The sequence below is a fragment of the Equus caballus genome, chromosome 24 (assembly GCF_041296265.1).
Source record: "Equus caballus isolate H_3958 breed thoroughbred chromosome 24, TB-T2T, whole genome shotgun sequence".
Classification (NCBI taxonomy): domain Eukaryota; kingdom Metazoa; phylum Chordata; class Mammalia; order Perissodactyla; family Equidae; genus Equus; species Equus caballus.
Window position 1 is genome coordinate 59,909,741 of NC_091707.1, and position 13,623 is coordinate 59,923,363.

Below are 13,623 nucleotides of genomic sequence, written 5' to 3' on the forward strand. Positions count from 1 at the left end.
TCCGAAAACCACTCCTGCATAACAGTGAACTATAAATTTGCCAATCTTGTTTTCTTGCTTCCTAAAATAGACTCTCGATGCGACCTGCTTCCTGCCACCTGCTGCAGGCGTCCGAGGCCCGCATGCAGCCACATTCACCAGCTCAGCACCATCCGCTCCAAGCACCGCTCGACTAATTCAAAAAACAAGCTTAATTTATTATTGTCGAAACTCAGCCCCGAAGCGGGGAGCTGCCTGCACCCCTTACTGTTTCTCCACTCAACACGCACCACGGTCAACTCCAGAAAGACGTGACTATAGTTGTTAACTGAATGATAAGATTAAAAAAATTAAATATACTTGAAAATCTCTCTCATTTTAAAGTCACTCAGCAGCCACTTCCAAGATATCCTGTCTTTCAATATTTAGTAAGCGCGCCTTGTAAGAGGAATGAAGCATCTTCTCTCAGAAGCTGTCCTCCCGGAGCCCCCCGGCGCCCGCTGTTTCAGGGGGCCCGGGACCCCACTCTCACCAAGACCAGGACTCCAAGTCCCTCCGCACCCAGAAAGTTCTCTTCCTAACCAACAAAGAATTTTAAATACAATCCAGCACAGAACATAACTCATAATTCTAAAGAAAATATTTCCCTGCCCTCTCCGTGCGGTGTTCTGCGGCTCTGCAGGCAGTTACCGAGGCCCGCTCCTTCACCGACGCCGCGGTTCTGACAGCCAAGCGTCTCCCACCACAGCCCACACTGTCATGTGGCCCCGGGGTCCTGCCTGGCGTCTCACCTGAGCCTGGCCCTTCACACCCATGGCCCGCAGCATGTCCGGCATGTTGACATTAGACCAATTTTCAAAAGGCATCAGAAAATGGAGAGTCTCTGAGACCCCTAAGGCACCCAGCCCTGTCCCCCTTTAGCCAGTCTGCCCAGGCCCCTGGGGGACACGTCCCGAGGACCAGCCACTGATGCCCAGAAACCCCACAGACAGGAGCAGAAAACAAAGGCCATGGAATGGCCGTTCTTACCTGAGGAGACGGTGACCAGGGTGCCCTGGCCCCAGTAGTCTATATCATAATAATCACAATGGTGGCCTGTCCCATCCTCACTCCACAAAAACCCTGGTCCTGGCCCAGCATTGTCCCGAGGCCACCCGGAGACCTCTCCTGTCTCCATGTGCCGCACTGAAGCCGACTATCTGAGACACTGTTGGCCTTAGCTGGGTGCCAGTAATCCAACTCATTGTCACATTGTGACAATTGTGCCTGGTCCCAGGCAAAGACTGGCACCCGGCTAAGGTCTCGGGACCACCTCAAATTGTGCCCCTTCAGGGCCGAGAGGACCACTGGACACAGAGGCCAAGGTGGCCGAGATCCCCAGAGAAGCCTCTAGACCCAGACCCAGACATCCTCATTTTCCCCAAAAATGCAGCAAAAAACCTCAGAGAGAGAGAGAGGGGAGAAGGGCTGTGGGGCTCACCTGAGGAGACGGTGACCAGGGTGCCCTGGCCCCAGGGGTCCATAGCATTATAATAATCACAATGGTGGCGTCTCCCATCCTCACCCCACAAAAACCCTGGGGCCTGGCCCGGCATCGTCCCAAGGCCACCCGGAGACCTCTCCTGTCTCCATGGCCACACAGAAGCTGACTATCTGAGTCAGTGTTCCCCGGAGGGGCCTGAAGCCGTCCTCCGGCCGCTCCTTCCCATCTTTCCTGGAGACCCCACATGCCGGCCTGACTATCTGCCCCGTGAGGGCCGAGAGGACCACCGGACCCAGAGGCCAAGGTGGCCGAGACCCCCAGAGAAGCCTCTAGACCCAGACCCAGACATCCTCATTTTCCCCCAAAATGCAGCAAAAACCCCCAGAGAGAGAGAGAGGGGAGAAGGGCTGTGGGACTCACCTGAGGAGACGGTGACCAGGATGCCCTGGCCCCAGTAGTTTATACCATAATAATCACAATGGTGGCGTCTCCCATCCTCGCCCTACAAAAACCCTGGGGCCTGGCCTGGCATCGTCCCGAGGCCACCCAGAGACCTCTCCTGTCTCCATGGCCACACAAAAGCTGACTATCTGAGACACTGTTCCCGGGAGGGGCCTGAAACCGTCCTCCGGCCGCTCCCTCCCACCTGCCCCGGAGACCTCACATGCTGGCCTGGGCCTTCTGACCGTGAACCCACAGCCCCTAAGCGGAACTCAGCAGTCCAATCACCCTGACGGCCACCGGCCCACAGAACGAGGGCCTCAGAGCCGCCGAAGCCTGATTGACACAAGCGACAGTCGCCCCCGATAAGGCTCGCGTCAAATGGCCAGAGAGGCCGCCTCGCCCCCCATACGGAGGCGTCCTTGGGCCCGGGGAAAGTCAATCTCCAGCCCCTCTGTAGGGGACCTTCTCCCCTGTTCCCTTTCCTGACCTCCGACATCGAGACCCTGAGACCCGATCTCCCCAAGAGTGGTCGGAGTCGGGAGGGGTGGGGCTCACCTGAGGAGACGGTGACCAGGGTGCCCTGGCCCCAGTAATCCAACTCGTTGTCACATTGTGACAATTGTGCCTGGTCCCAGGCAAGAACTGGCACCCGGCTAAGGTCTCGGGACCACCTCAAATTGTGCCCCTTCAGGGCCGAGAGGACCACTGGACCCAGAGGCCAAGGTGGCCGAGACCCCCAGAGAAGCCTCTAGACCCAGACATCCTCATTTTCCCCCAAAATGCAGCAAAAACCCCCAGAGAGAGAGAGAGAGGGGAGAAGGGCTGTGGGACTCACCTGAGGAGACGGTGACCAGGGTGCCCTGGCCCCAGTAGCCAAAATAGTCACACTGCCATGGGCCCCATTAGGGGGTGTACAAAAACCTCAGCCCCTGCCCGGCCGCCCGGTGTGACAGAAGTGGCATCTCCTTAGGTGCCTGTGTCCCCAGACCTGGAGCCCACTCTGCCCAGCCTGCCTTCCAGAGGCAAAGACCCCTGTCTCTGCAGAAAGGCTGCGTGTAGAACCCAGAAGAAAACAGCCTCTGATCAGACCAAGGGCCCCACGCAGACCAAGGAGCCTCTGGAAATTTCTTTCCCAGCCCCCAGGACAGTGGGCAGGGAGAAAGCCGTCTTACCTGAGGAGACGGTGACCAGGGTGCCCTGGCCCCAGTGATCCACGTAGCCATAACCACACTGGTGTGGCCTGCCTGGCCCCTCGCACACAAACCTCCGGCCCAGCCGGCACCACTCTGCCCACAACTTCTCCTTCCCAGCTCTCAGCTTGCTCCCCACCCTGGGGCTGTCAGCCCGAGGACCAGTCCCTAATGGAGCCAGAACCCAGCGGGGCCCCAGTCTGACCCCAGGCTAAGAGACTCGGCCCACCCAGACCAGCCGTAGGCCCCGGGACCTGGCCAGATGCCCACCAGAGCAGCTGGTGTGGACTCGCCTGAGGAGACGGTGACCAGGATGCCGTGGTCCCAGTGCTCGAGGTGCCAGGACCACAGCCTCTGCCCTGCTGGCTCTCCCATACAAAAACGCCCCCCTCTAGCCGGCCCCAGACCCCCTCCCAAGTCAGATGAAACGTGAAACAGCAGGCCTGGCTAGGCACAGAGTCCCGCTGTCCCGGGTGGGACGCCAGACGCCAGACTCGCCTGAGGAGACGGTGACCAGGGTGCCGTGGCCCCAGTGCTGCAAGTAAGCATAAGCACAGTGAGCCGGCCCCATGCTGGGGCCACAGAAAACCCTGCAGCCAGGGGCCCCAGGGAGCCCCCAGGAGTCCCCCAGGGCAGGAAAGTCTGTTCTCTGCTTGAAGAGACGGCCTACCCCGTGCCTCCGCAGGCTCCCTCCTGCCCTTGGTGCCCAGGTCTGGGCCAGGACGTCCTTTCTGACAGCTGGCTTGCTCGGTCCCATGCAGTTTCATTTCCCTGCTCAACCTTCTGATGCCCCTTTCTGCCCCCATGCCCAGGCTGCTGACCCGCCACCCCTCCCGCAGGGCCTCTTGACTCATTCCATGTCTCTCCACCTTGTGTCCACCTGGAGAGTCCCCTCACCTCCCGAGAAGGGACAAGCACCGCTTCTCTTCCAGCATTGTCGGGCTCCTTCCTGATCCCGCTGTGCATCTGACGGTGGGCACTGGAAGGCGAGCACCAAGCTGCCCTGGGACCCTCTGGTCTGGGGTTTTTGTAAAGGGTTCCCACTGTGGTCCCAGTTAGCACTGTGGTTCCCAGCTTAGAAACATGCCCAAGGGCTGCTGGGTGGGCAAGGTGGAGTGGGCAGGGGGCTGAGCTGGCCACCACCCAACCTGCGTTCTTTCTCTTTCAGGAATAAGAGCAGAGTCAGGGCTGTGCCTCCAGGCCGTCTTGGGTCCTCTGCGTTCTAGTCATGTCCTCAGCTGGTGAAAGGCCCGCAGTGACAGTGGGTGGGTGGGGGCAGTGCACCATGCTTGGTGGGCCTGTGGACACCTCCAGCTTCCCAGCTGGCCTGCAGCAGCTGCTTGTTGATTCCACCTGTTCACTGTCCTCCATGGGAACTGGCTTGTTGGGGGCGAGCCCTGGGCACTGTGTGCTCGCGGGAGCCAGGTCCCTGCCCTGCCCTCCGGGCTCCTGGTCCTCAGGGAGGGGTCTTGGCTCCTGATGCCCTCGCCAAAGGGTAGGTGCAGGGGGAGGGGCAAAACGGTCTAAGGGAGAGGGTCCCCCCAGAGCTGCACAGGCTGCTCTCTCCCCACCCTGGGGGAGGAAGAGAGGAGTCTGCACTCACCACCTGTCAGACCTGGGGCTGGGTGCTGGAACCCACAGGTGCACCAGGTGTAAGCCCTTGGGGAGGTGGAGATGGCACAGGCTCCGAGGGCCAGGTGTGGCCATGGCAGGTGCACTCACGCACAGGCCACTGCTGCGGGGAGTCAGAGGTGCACAGACACAACTGGGGCCCGAGAGTGAGTGATGACACCCTAAAGGCCTGCTGGGGGAGGGCTGAGTGAGCAGCATGTTGAGAAGTCTTGTGTGTGTGTGTGTGTGTGTGTGTGTGCGTGTGTGTGCCTGTGTAATTCCAGGCAGAGGAACAGCTGGGGCTGAGCTCCAGAGGCTGGGCCATGTGCCTGGCGGGGAATGGCAGCTGGTTTTATGTAGCTGGGTTTAAAAATGGCCTGTGTGCCCAGCAAAGAGGCTGAAGGATGGGGGGGGGGGGCTTGTTGAGAGTTTCACTCTAGAAGGTTCCATTGGTATAGCAAGGAGGATGGGGTCAGTCTGGGCTGGGGGCCTCAAGGGAGGGAGCCTGGGTGCTGAGAGAGGGTTGGGGTGCCCAGGGGAAAGTAAGCGGGTCCTGGGGTCCCCCCTGGGGGAGGACAGCAGAGGCAAGGGAGAGCGGTAGTGTTTCTGAGGCAGCTCTCTCTCCCAGGATTCAGGACAAAGGGTGGGGTTCTAGGTCCTGGCCCTGGGCCTGGGAGAGATCGGGACATGCCGGTGTCAGGGCACAGGACCAACGAGGGGCGCATATGGTGATGTCAGCCTCAGGCAGGCTGATGTGAGGTACGTGGGAGACCCCACAGTGATATGGGGCCACTGGGGCCTCGCCAGCATGGGGACAGTGTCCAGGTCTGGGTCGATGACTTAAGAACCTGGAGTGGTGCCCTGAGGGCAGATGGGATGTGTGGCCTGGAGCCCCCTTCAGAGGAGGCTGGAAGAGGTCCAGCCAAGGCAGGGAGAGGGTGAAGGAGGAGCGGTGTGTGTTCCGACGCTGTGAGGAGGTGAACTGCCGGGCTCTGGCGGCATCAGGTCCAAGGGTAGGTTTTGGCCTCCTGGCCTCTCCCCTCCCCCACGCCTGGGACTCCAGAGCTCCCTCTGGGAGGTTGATGGGTGAGGGTCCAGCCTGCCCTCTCCTCGTGGGCTGAGGTCCTGCCCTCTAGGCTGGTGGGGCCGGGGGTGCTCACAGCCCACGGCAGGCTTCCTCAGGCCCCCAGTCCCTTGCTGGAGGCTCTTCCTGCTGGGTCTCAGCTCCGGGCCTCCCGTCTCCCTTTCAGGGAATGAGGGGCCGGAGCTGCCCTAGACCCTTCAGGAACCTCCTATCCTGGCTCTCCATCACCTCCGGTTCCTGACTGGGGGAGGGAAGGTGCCCACCAGGCCCTGCTCAGCCCCTTCTCTCCAGCCTCCAGCCCCGGCCCTGCCTCTTCACCCCGGCAGAGGACCAGCCGGGCTGCAGGCATTGTCCGGCCTGTAGAGGACCTGGTTCAGCTCCTGCAGCCCGGGATGTCTTATTGGGCCCACGTGTGACAGGACCTGGCCTTTGCAGAGCCCTCTGAACCTTTCGGAGAAAGTTCCAGCCTGGTCTCCTGGTCCCTTCCCCGGCAGTCCTGTGCAGGGCTCGGGTCGGGGCGGCTGTGGTGGGCCCAGAGCCTGCTGACTATGAGGCTGGCTGTGCTCAGGCCCAGCTGGGCTACCATAGGACCTCACGGCCAGTTCTGGGAGCCTGTCCCTGCCCCCACGCACCACGAGCACATGCCGGGGACCCCATGCCTGTAGCCATGGTGTCTGGACTGGTGCAATAGGGTGGCCAGAACTGGGCCCACCAACCATGCTGAGTCAGTTTCCCAGGCTCTGTCCACAGCTCTGTTCTCATGGGGAGCCCTACCCCACTGCAGAACAGGTGACTGGAAAGCTGTCTGCAGGATCAGATGTCCTGAGCAGGACTCGGAGCTGAACTGAGGGTTGAACCCCTGAGGGCAGGTGGAGAGAGTGCTCTGGCCACTCAGCCCCCTTGTTAGGTCAGGAAACACCCACACAATTGCTTCTGAAAACAAGGGGTGAGCTAGGAGTGGCTCTCGGCTGGCATGGGCGGGGGCCTTGATGGCCGAGCCAGAGGGCAAGGCCATTGGGTCAGTGATGATGGAAGACCGTGGGAGCAGTATTCACTCTGCTCATTGAAATTCTGGATCACAATGTCCAGCAGATGGAGAAATCAGAGATAACGCCTGTCCCCTGCTTGGGTGAGTGGAGGCAGTGATGGATGGGCCTTGCTGTGGGCCCAGGGGTTTCCCCCGCCTTCCAGGCCCACAGTGCCGTGGTGAGTGAATCATACTTGGGCGGGGTTTCCAGGATGAGGTAGACCAGGTGCCAGAGTGCAGGTGAGCCTCGAGAACAGCGCCAGCATCCCTCACGTTTGCAGGAGGTCCCACTTCTTACGGCCTCTGCCACTGGGGGCTTGATCTCTGGGTGCTTTTCTTCAGGATGAGGGTCCTTGTGGGCAAAACACAGAGGGAAAGTTCCTGCCTTGTCATTTCTCAGGTCAGAAGTGACTCCAGAGCAGTGGCTGCTGCAGCCGATCAATCAACAGGTGTGAGAAGTTACCCAGGGAAATACAGAGAAATAAGTGGAAAGAAACAAGATTTCCCTCCTCTAATGCCCGCTGACATGAGCAAAAAAAATGAACAACTTTTACAACAAATAAGAAAAAAATGGGGAGGGGCGCAAACTCATGCTGTAACTTTCAAAAGGCGATGGTCAAAGAAAGCAAAAGATTCTGGGGCCTCCTGGTACATACCCCACCCGTCCCTCTGGCCAGAGAGGCAGGGGGCTTGACAAAGTCCTGAGAGGCCTCATAAGGTCCCCCCATTCCCGAGAGAAGGGGACTGGCCGGGAGGGCCCTCGTTCTCTGTGGAAGGATGGCCTTCGGCTGCGAGTGGCAGGAGGCCTGGTCACCGCTGGGATGACCAAGGCGATGTTTGTCTTCTCACGGAACACGGAGACGAGATGGGAACTTGCTCAGCTGCTGGGGGCCCGTGTGGTGTCTCTGTGAACACCCTGGCCTTTCCCTGGAGCCTGGAGAGGGGCTGCTGTGGCTGGAAGCATTAAGGACTGTCACGGGCACCTGAAGCAGGAACGAGGGACAGAAGCAAAGGCATTCTCCCCACCAATCTGGCTTTTTACACAAGAAGGGAAGCCTCAGTTTCTTCTACATCTGCTTGTCCAGAACGACTCCCCGTGTCCACCTCAGGCCTCCCCGACTGTGACCTGGGAGCCCTCCTTTCGTGGAGACCGAGGGAGGACGTGCTACTCTACAACCACCTCATTTTTACCTCTCTCTGTGTGGCACAGACCGGCTGCCTCTCAGCGCTGCACAGCGAAGGGGCAGAGCAATCCCGGCAGATCAACGATGGGAGCAGGAGCCCCGGCTTCAGGTCCAGGGGGCAGCACCCCTCTGCCTGTCCCTTCCGTGCATGGACCTGGACATTCGGCACCTCTCAGAGGTCATGAGCCCCCCTCACCCCTTCTTTGCCTGAAGGTTGGAGTAAATTGATCAAGCTCAACACTCAGCCAGCAGTAGCCGGGGGGACCCACAGCCCTCGGAGGGGCTGAGGGAGGCAGGACTCCCACTTATGCCCCTTGTCATCGTTTGCATCGTTGAGGCGGCTTTCCAGCTTTCCTCCCGAGGGTCTGGACTGGCATTGGAAGTTCTCCCTGTTCCCTTCTCCTTCCTCCTGTGCCCACAGACTCCTGCCCTCGCAAACTTCCAGCCCACGGTGAGAGGGGAGGGGAGGAGCCACGTGACCTTGCAGTTCTCAGAAGGCTCCCAGTGACCACTGGTCAAGGCTGGACACCCGACTGTGTGGGAGATTGTAGTGTCTGTGGACCGAGACTTGGGATGGGACAGAAGCAGGAAACATGGCTCCCTCAGCTTTGGGAATCTGACAAATTCCACTCTGAAGTCTTGAAGACGTGCTGGCCTTCCCCTCCAAATGTGCAGCCGCCGTGGTTGCTGACCCATCACAACGGTCCCACGCCTGCTGAGTTGCTTTTCCGCTGGAGGCGCTGTGTCTGCGCTGGGCCAGGCCAGCTCCCCGTGGCCCTGCAGTGGCCCTGAACCACCTCAGAGCGGAGGCCTCGGTGTCCACAGGGCTGCGGCTAAGTCCTGCACCATCTTAACCGCACTGTTGCAGTGGAAAAGTCACGTAAACGCTCCGAGCTTCAGGTCCCCTCATCTGCAAAAGGCGGCACGAATTTACTGGTTTTTCAGCTTCTCTCGTTGTGCGGGTAATACGCGGGTGTGTGACAGTTGGGTTTGTGTTGTGACTCAATCTGAAAGTCGCTCCCATTGACAGCCCTGTTGAGACAACTCCCAGCTGTTGACCAGACAGATGCGTTTGGTCTCCATCCTGTGTCACCATTTTATGTTTATGTTTTCTATTTCTAAACTTCCAAAGGGAGTTTCCATTTCTAGTTTCCCTTTCTTTGCTGTTGTGTGTGTGGTGGTTATCCTTCTAATGGCAACTTTCCAAAATGTCCTTTCTGCTAAAGCTTCCTTCGACAACGTGCACCAGTTCTCTGTTGTAAACAGGTATGACATTGTGGTCGCCTCTTCCTCCATCCCTCCCATCATGTGATCCTAGTCAGTCATGTTATTTTCTTAGTACTTTGCGCATCTGCTCTGCTTATGCTTGTGTTCCTTGGTTCCACTTTGTGTATGTCCTTTGACGGCAGCTCTTAGAATGTGGCCACAGTTCGCACCTTACCTTCCGTGTTTGGTTCCCGTTGACCAGTTTTTGCTGGTTCTAACGTTTCCACTTTGTTAGGGCAGACTCCGTTTTCTTCCTGCTCAGGCTCCCGTGTTGGTCTTAGTCTCACACGTGACTGTGGAATGTTTACTGTCTGTTCTTTGGCCCCGGCTTCTCCGAGCATCTTTTGGTGGCTGACATTTTTCCACTAGTAGTTTTGCCATGTGGGGTTTATGGAAACCTATTTCCTGGATTCTTGAGTGTTCAAAACTGCTTTTCACTGGCCTTTATTCTTTTTTTAAGAAGTATTTTATTTCTCCAATTGAGATGTAATTGATGCGTGACATTCTGGAAGTGTAAGGGGTACATGTGTTGATTTGATACATTTATAGATTGCAACATGATGGTCATTGCCGCATAAGCTCACACCTCCAACACATCACGTAATCATCCTTTCTTTTTTGTGGTGGGAATAATTAAGATGTAGTCTTTCAGCAACTTTGAAGTTTATAACACAATGCTGCTGACTATAACCCATAGGACGTGCGTCAGAGCTCCGGAACTTGTTTATCTACTAGTTGCAAGTTTGTCCTGTTTAACGATGTCTCTCTGATTCCCCCACCCCCACTCCCAGCCCCCAGTAACTGCCATTTCCTTCTCTCTTTTTACGAGTTCAGGTTTTTTAGATTCCACATGTGAGTGAGATCATACAGTATTTGTCTTTCCCTGTCTGACTTACCTCACTTAGCATGATGCCCTCATGATCCATCCGTGTTGTCTCAAATGGCAGCAAGTCCTTCTTTCTCACAGCTGAGTGATGCTCCACTGTATATATACGCATCTCCTTTATCCATTCATCCGTCAATGGACACTTGGGTTGTTTCCACATCCTCAGTGGCCTTTATTCTCGCAGGACAGATTGGCTGTACATGAACTCCTAGATTCCCACCTTTTTCCCCTCAAGGAGCTGCAGGCGCTGTTCACCACTCACTGGTGCTGAAAGTGGCCGGTGAGACATCTGAGACCAGCCAGTTTTCTGCCTTATCGATGATTTGGTATTTCTGAATGCTGCCCAAATTAACTCTTTCCAAAACTAACTACCAAAAGTAATAGAATCGAAAAAAACTTTTAAAAATGGAATTAAAAAACTCCATCTTGAAATAAGGTAATACTATCCACGTATCGATAGGGAACACCGTGAGCCGGAGAAGACTGACCCAGAATGGGGACTGCTGAGACCTGTGCTCGCAGACGACCTGGCTCCGTTCTCCAGGGACTCTGGCTACATGAGTCTTGTCTCCTTGCTCGTCTCGCACCATCTCCTTAAGCCCTCAATTTTACTCTCAGCTCTACATTCTTCTCATTCACTTCCGCCCCAACGTTCCTGTCTGTGGATCTGTTTTCCTGTGTGCTTCTTTGACTTGTCTTCAAGAAGGTTTTCGGTTTTTAAAAGCTTTCTTTTGTTACTCTGGCCAGACCATACCCCATCTCCTCCTGTGAACTTCTACTTTCTTCTCCAAGCACCTGTCTTTGGGAGCTGTGGTTTTCCTTCATAAATCCAATGGCTTTCATCATTTTTTTTTATTCATGAAGGATTATTTTGCTGAAATTTTCATCCTATCCTTTGGCAATGTTTTTCTGGCGAGTCTTCTTCATCTATGGGTACATTCTGCTGCTTTTTTTTTTTTTTTTTAATCAGTACCGTTTCCGTTCAACTTTATTACTCATTGTTTTGTGAATTAAACTCCTCTGGACCTGCTGTTCGTAGGTGTTTCCTCGGGTGGGAGGAGGAGCTGCCTTGGAGCTTCACGGCCATGGGCTTCCTCCTTCTCTGCAGCCGTGATGACAAACTGCTTCCAGTAGCAGATGTGTGTCAGTGGTATTCTTCTCCTGGCCCGGAGCCGTCTGCCTCCCTTAACCATAAAAGCACAGAAAGGCTTCTATGCAGTCTCTGTGCTGGTCGTCGCACACAGGGTGACACTGGCAACTCTAAGGAAGGCTCTCATTTTCAGGAGTGTGCATTTGCCGCCACTGGGCCTCCTCACCAGCACTTCCATGTCATCTCTTGTTTCCCCCTGTGGCCTCTGCCTGACATCCACTGCTTTTCACACCTTTACATATATTTTGGATTCTGTGGCTTATATCTGTTTTCCTAATTTCATTAAAAGTGGAAGTTTCCATTAAAAAAAATCTACATGTTGCTTTGGGGCCAGCCCGGTGGCGCAGCAGGTAAGAGTGCACATTCCGCTTCGGCAGCCCAGGGTTCGCCGGTTCAGATCCCGGGTGCGGACATGGCACCATGTGGCAAGCCATGCTGTGGCAGGCGTCCCACATATAAAGTAGAGGAAGATGGGCATGGATGTTAGCTCAGGGCCAGTCTTCCTCAGCGAAAAGAGGAGGATTGGCAACAGTTAGCTCAGGGCTAATCTTCCCGGAAAAAAAAACCCCAAACAAACTACATGCTGCTTTTGCACAAATTGTGGGAAGATCAGGGGAAACTGCTGTGTGCAGAGGTGTGCCTGGAGGGGAAGGATCAGATAGACACACTGGAAATTTCTACCACACTCAGTTCACCTCCTCAGCTTCTCTGGCATGCTCTGCACAACGGAGGGACCTGTATGGCCTGCTCGTCCCTGGGGACAGTCTGCATCCAATGACTGGTTGGTGTGAGGACCCTGAGTCCTGGGCCAGCACCATAGGGTGGTTCCACCTCCTGAATCCCCCATCCAACCTGGCCCCTCACCCATCCTGCTGCCCTCACACCCTCGCAGGGGTTGCCCGGGGAGAGCCTGCAGTGAGTTTTCCCAGGGGATCCTGCCCAGGACACTCACTGCCCCTTCAGGCTTGGACCACATGGCCCCAGGATGGCCCTGGGGATGGCCTGGCTGGGTCCCCTGAGCCCTGTCCTTCCATTATCCACAGTCCTTTATCAAACTCTCTCCAACATTTGCTCCTCTATTCATCCTTTCCTGATGCTTTGGGTTAATTAAATAGCTTTTTAGTGTTTCATTGGCGCTCCTCCGCTGGCGACTCTGCCGTGCTCCCTCCACACCCCTGCTGGCGTTTGCTCTGCAGATGAGGGAGGACTCGCCTCCTCCACCCAACAGTGCCCGCTGAGGGCTCCTGCCTCCTGGGCATGCGGGCCGTGCTGCATCGGCACCTGTGCCCACAGCTTTCCCTCACGGCGCGGACGTCCCACGGGGCAGGCGCCGAGCTCTGCTCCAAACGGTTATGTCTTTTGTGTCAGAGCCTTTCTGTTTTTGTCTTGGTTGGGTAAAGTTTGTCTTTACTAATATAAATAATTTTATTTTCAATAGTCATTATTGTACATATTGAATATTGAATATATATATGACTCTATATACATAACACATATTCAATATGTATAACAGACTATTGAAAATAAAATTATTTATTTGAATAAAGAACCTTCTACAATAGTTTATTTTATGGATATTGATATTGAATATATATATACATATATATATATTCAATACGTATAATATAGACTATTGAAAAGAAAATTTCATTTTTTATAAATAAGTACTAATATATTATATAAATATAAATTTACTCAGTAAGAAGGACTAAGGGGACAATCCCCTAGGTTTGTTCGTGAGGAAAATATATTTGAACGACAGTTGCATTGGCACAAAATTCCTGGATCATATTTCCTTTCCAAAAGGTTTTCTAGCCACTGGTAAACGTTTTTTCTGAGAAATCAGGCCCGATTGTTCCGTCTTGTAAATGACCGGACCTTCTTGCTTAGCTGATCATTTGCTTACTCTGAGGTGCTTCTTGACGGCTCTGGTCGTTCTTCCCTGGATTCCTGGCTGCCTCTCCCTGTGACAGGCCAGTGGTGTGAGTGAAGTGAAGGCCCCCGTGCTCTTAGGTGACATCCTGGCTGTTGTCACCGTGTGCAGGTGAGCGCCGTGTGGCCTGGCGAGTATGGCCAGACATGCGTGGGCCTTCGGAGCGACAGTGGGATGTCCTCTGAGTAAGGCGGGGCCGTGGAGTGTTGCTGACAGGGACACAGGGAAGGCCCAGGGTAGGGTTTTTTTTTTTTTTTTTTTGCTGAGGAAGACTGGCCCTGAGCTAACATCCATGCCTATCTTCCTCTACTTTATACGTGGGACGCCCACCACAACATGGCTTTTGCCACGCCATGCCATGTGCGCACCCGGGATCAGAACCAGCG

The 13,623-nt window shown here is 55.4% G+C and overlaps 3 gene segments (V, D, J or C); all 3 read right to left on the reverse strand.

Annotated features, from left to right (window-relative positions):
• Positions 1-2,020, reverse strand: part of LOC102149846 (immunoglobulin gamma-1 heavy chain-like) — a 172,383-nt gene extending 170,363 nt beyond the window's left edge. Inside the window, exon 1 of the C gene segment in view lies at positions 1,883-2,020.
• Positions 1-13,623, reverse strand: part of LOC102150085 (Ig gamma-2 chain C region-like) — a 550,048-nt gene that overhangs the window by 71,799 nt on the left and 464,626 nt on the right.
• Positions 1-13,623, reverse strand: part of LOC100146538 (immunoglobulin heavy constant mu-like) — a 95,806-nt gene that overhangs the window by 12,428 nt on the left and 69,755 nt on the right. The window contains 1 exon segment of the C gene segment in view: positions 2,742-2,793. Within this exon segment, the coding sequence occupies positions 2,742-2,793 (52 nt within the window).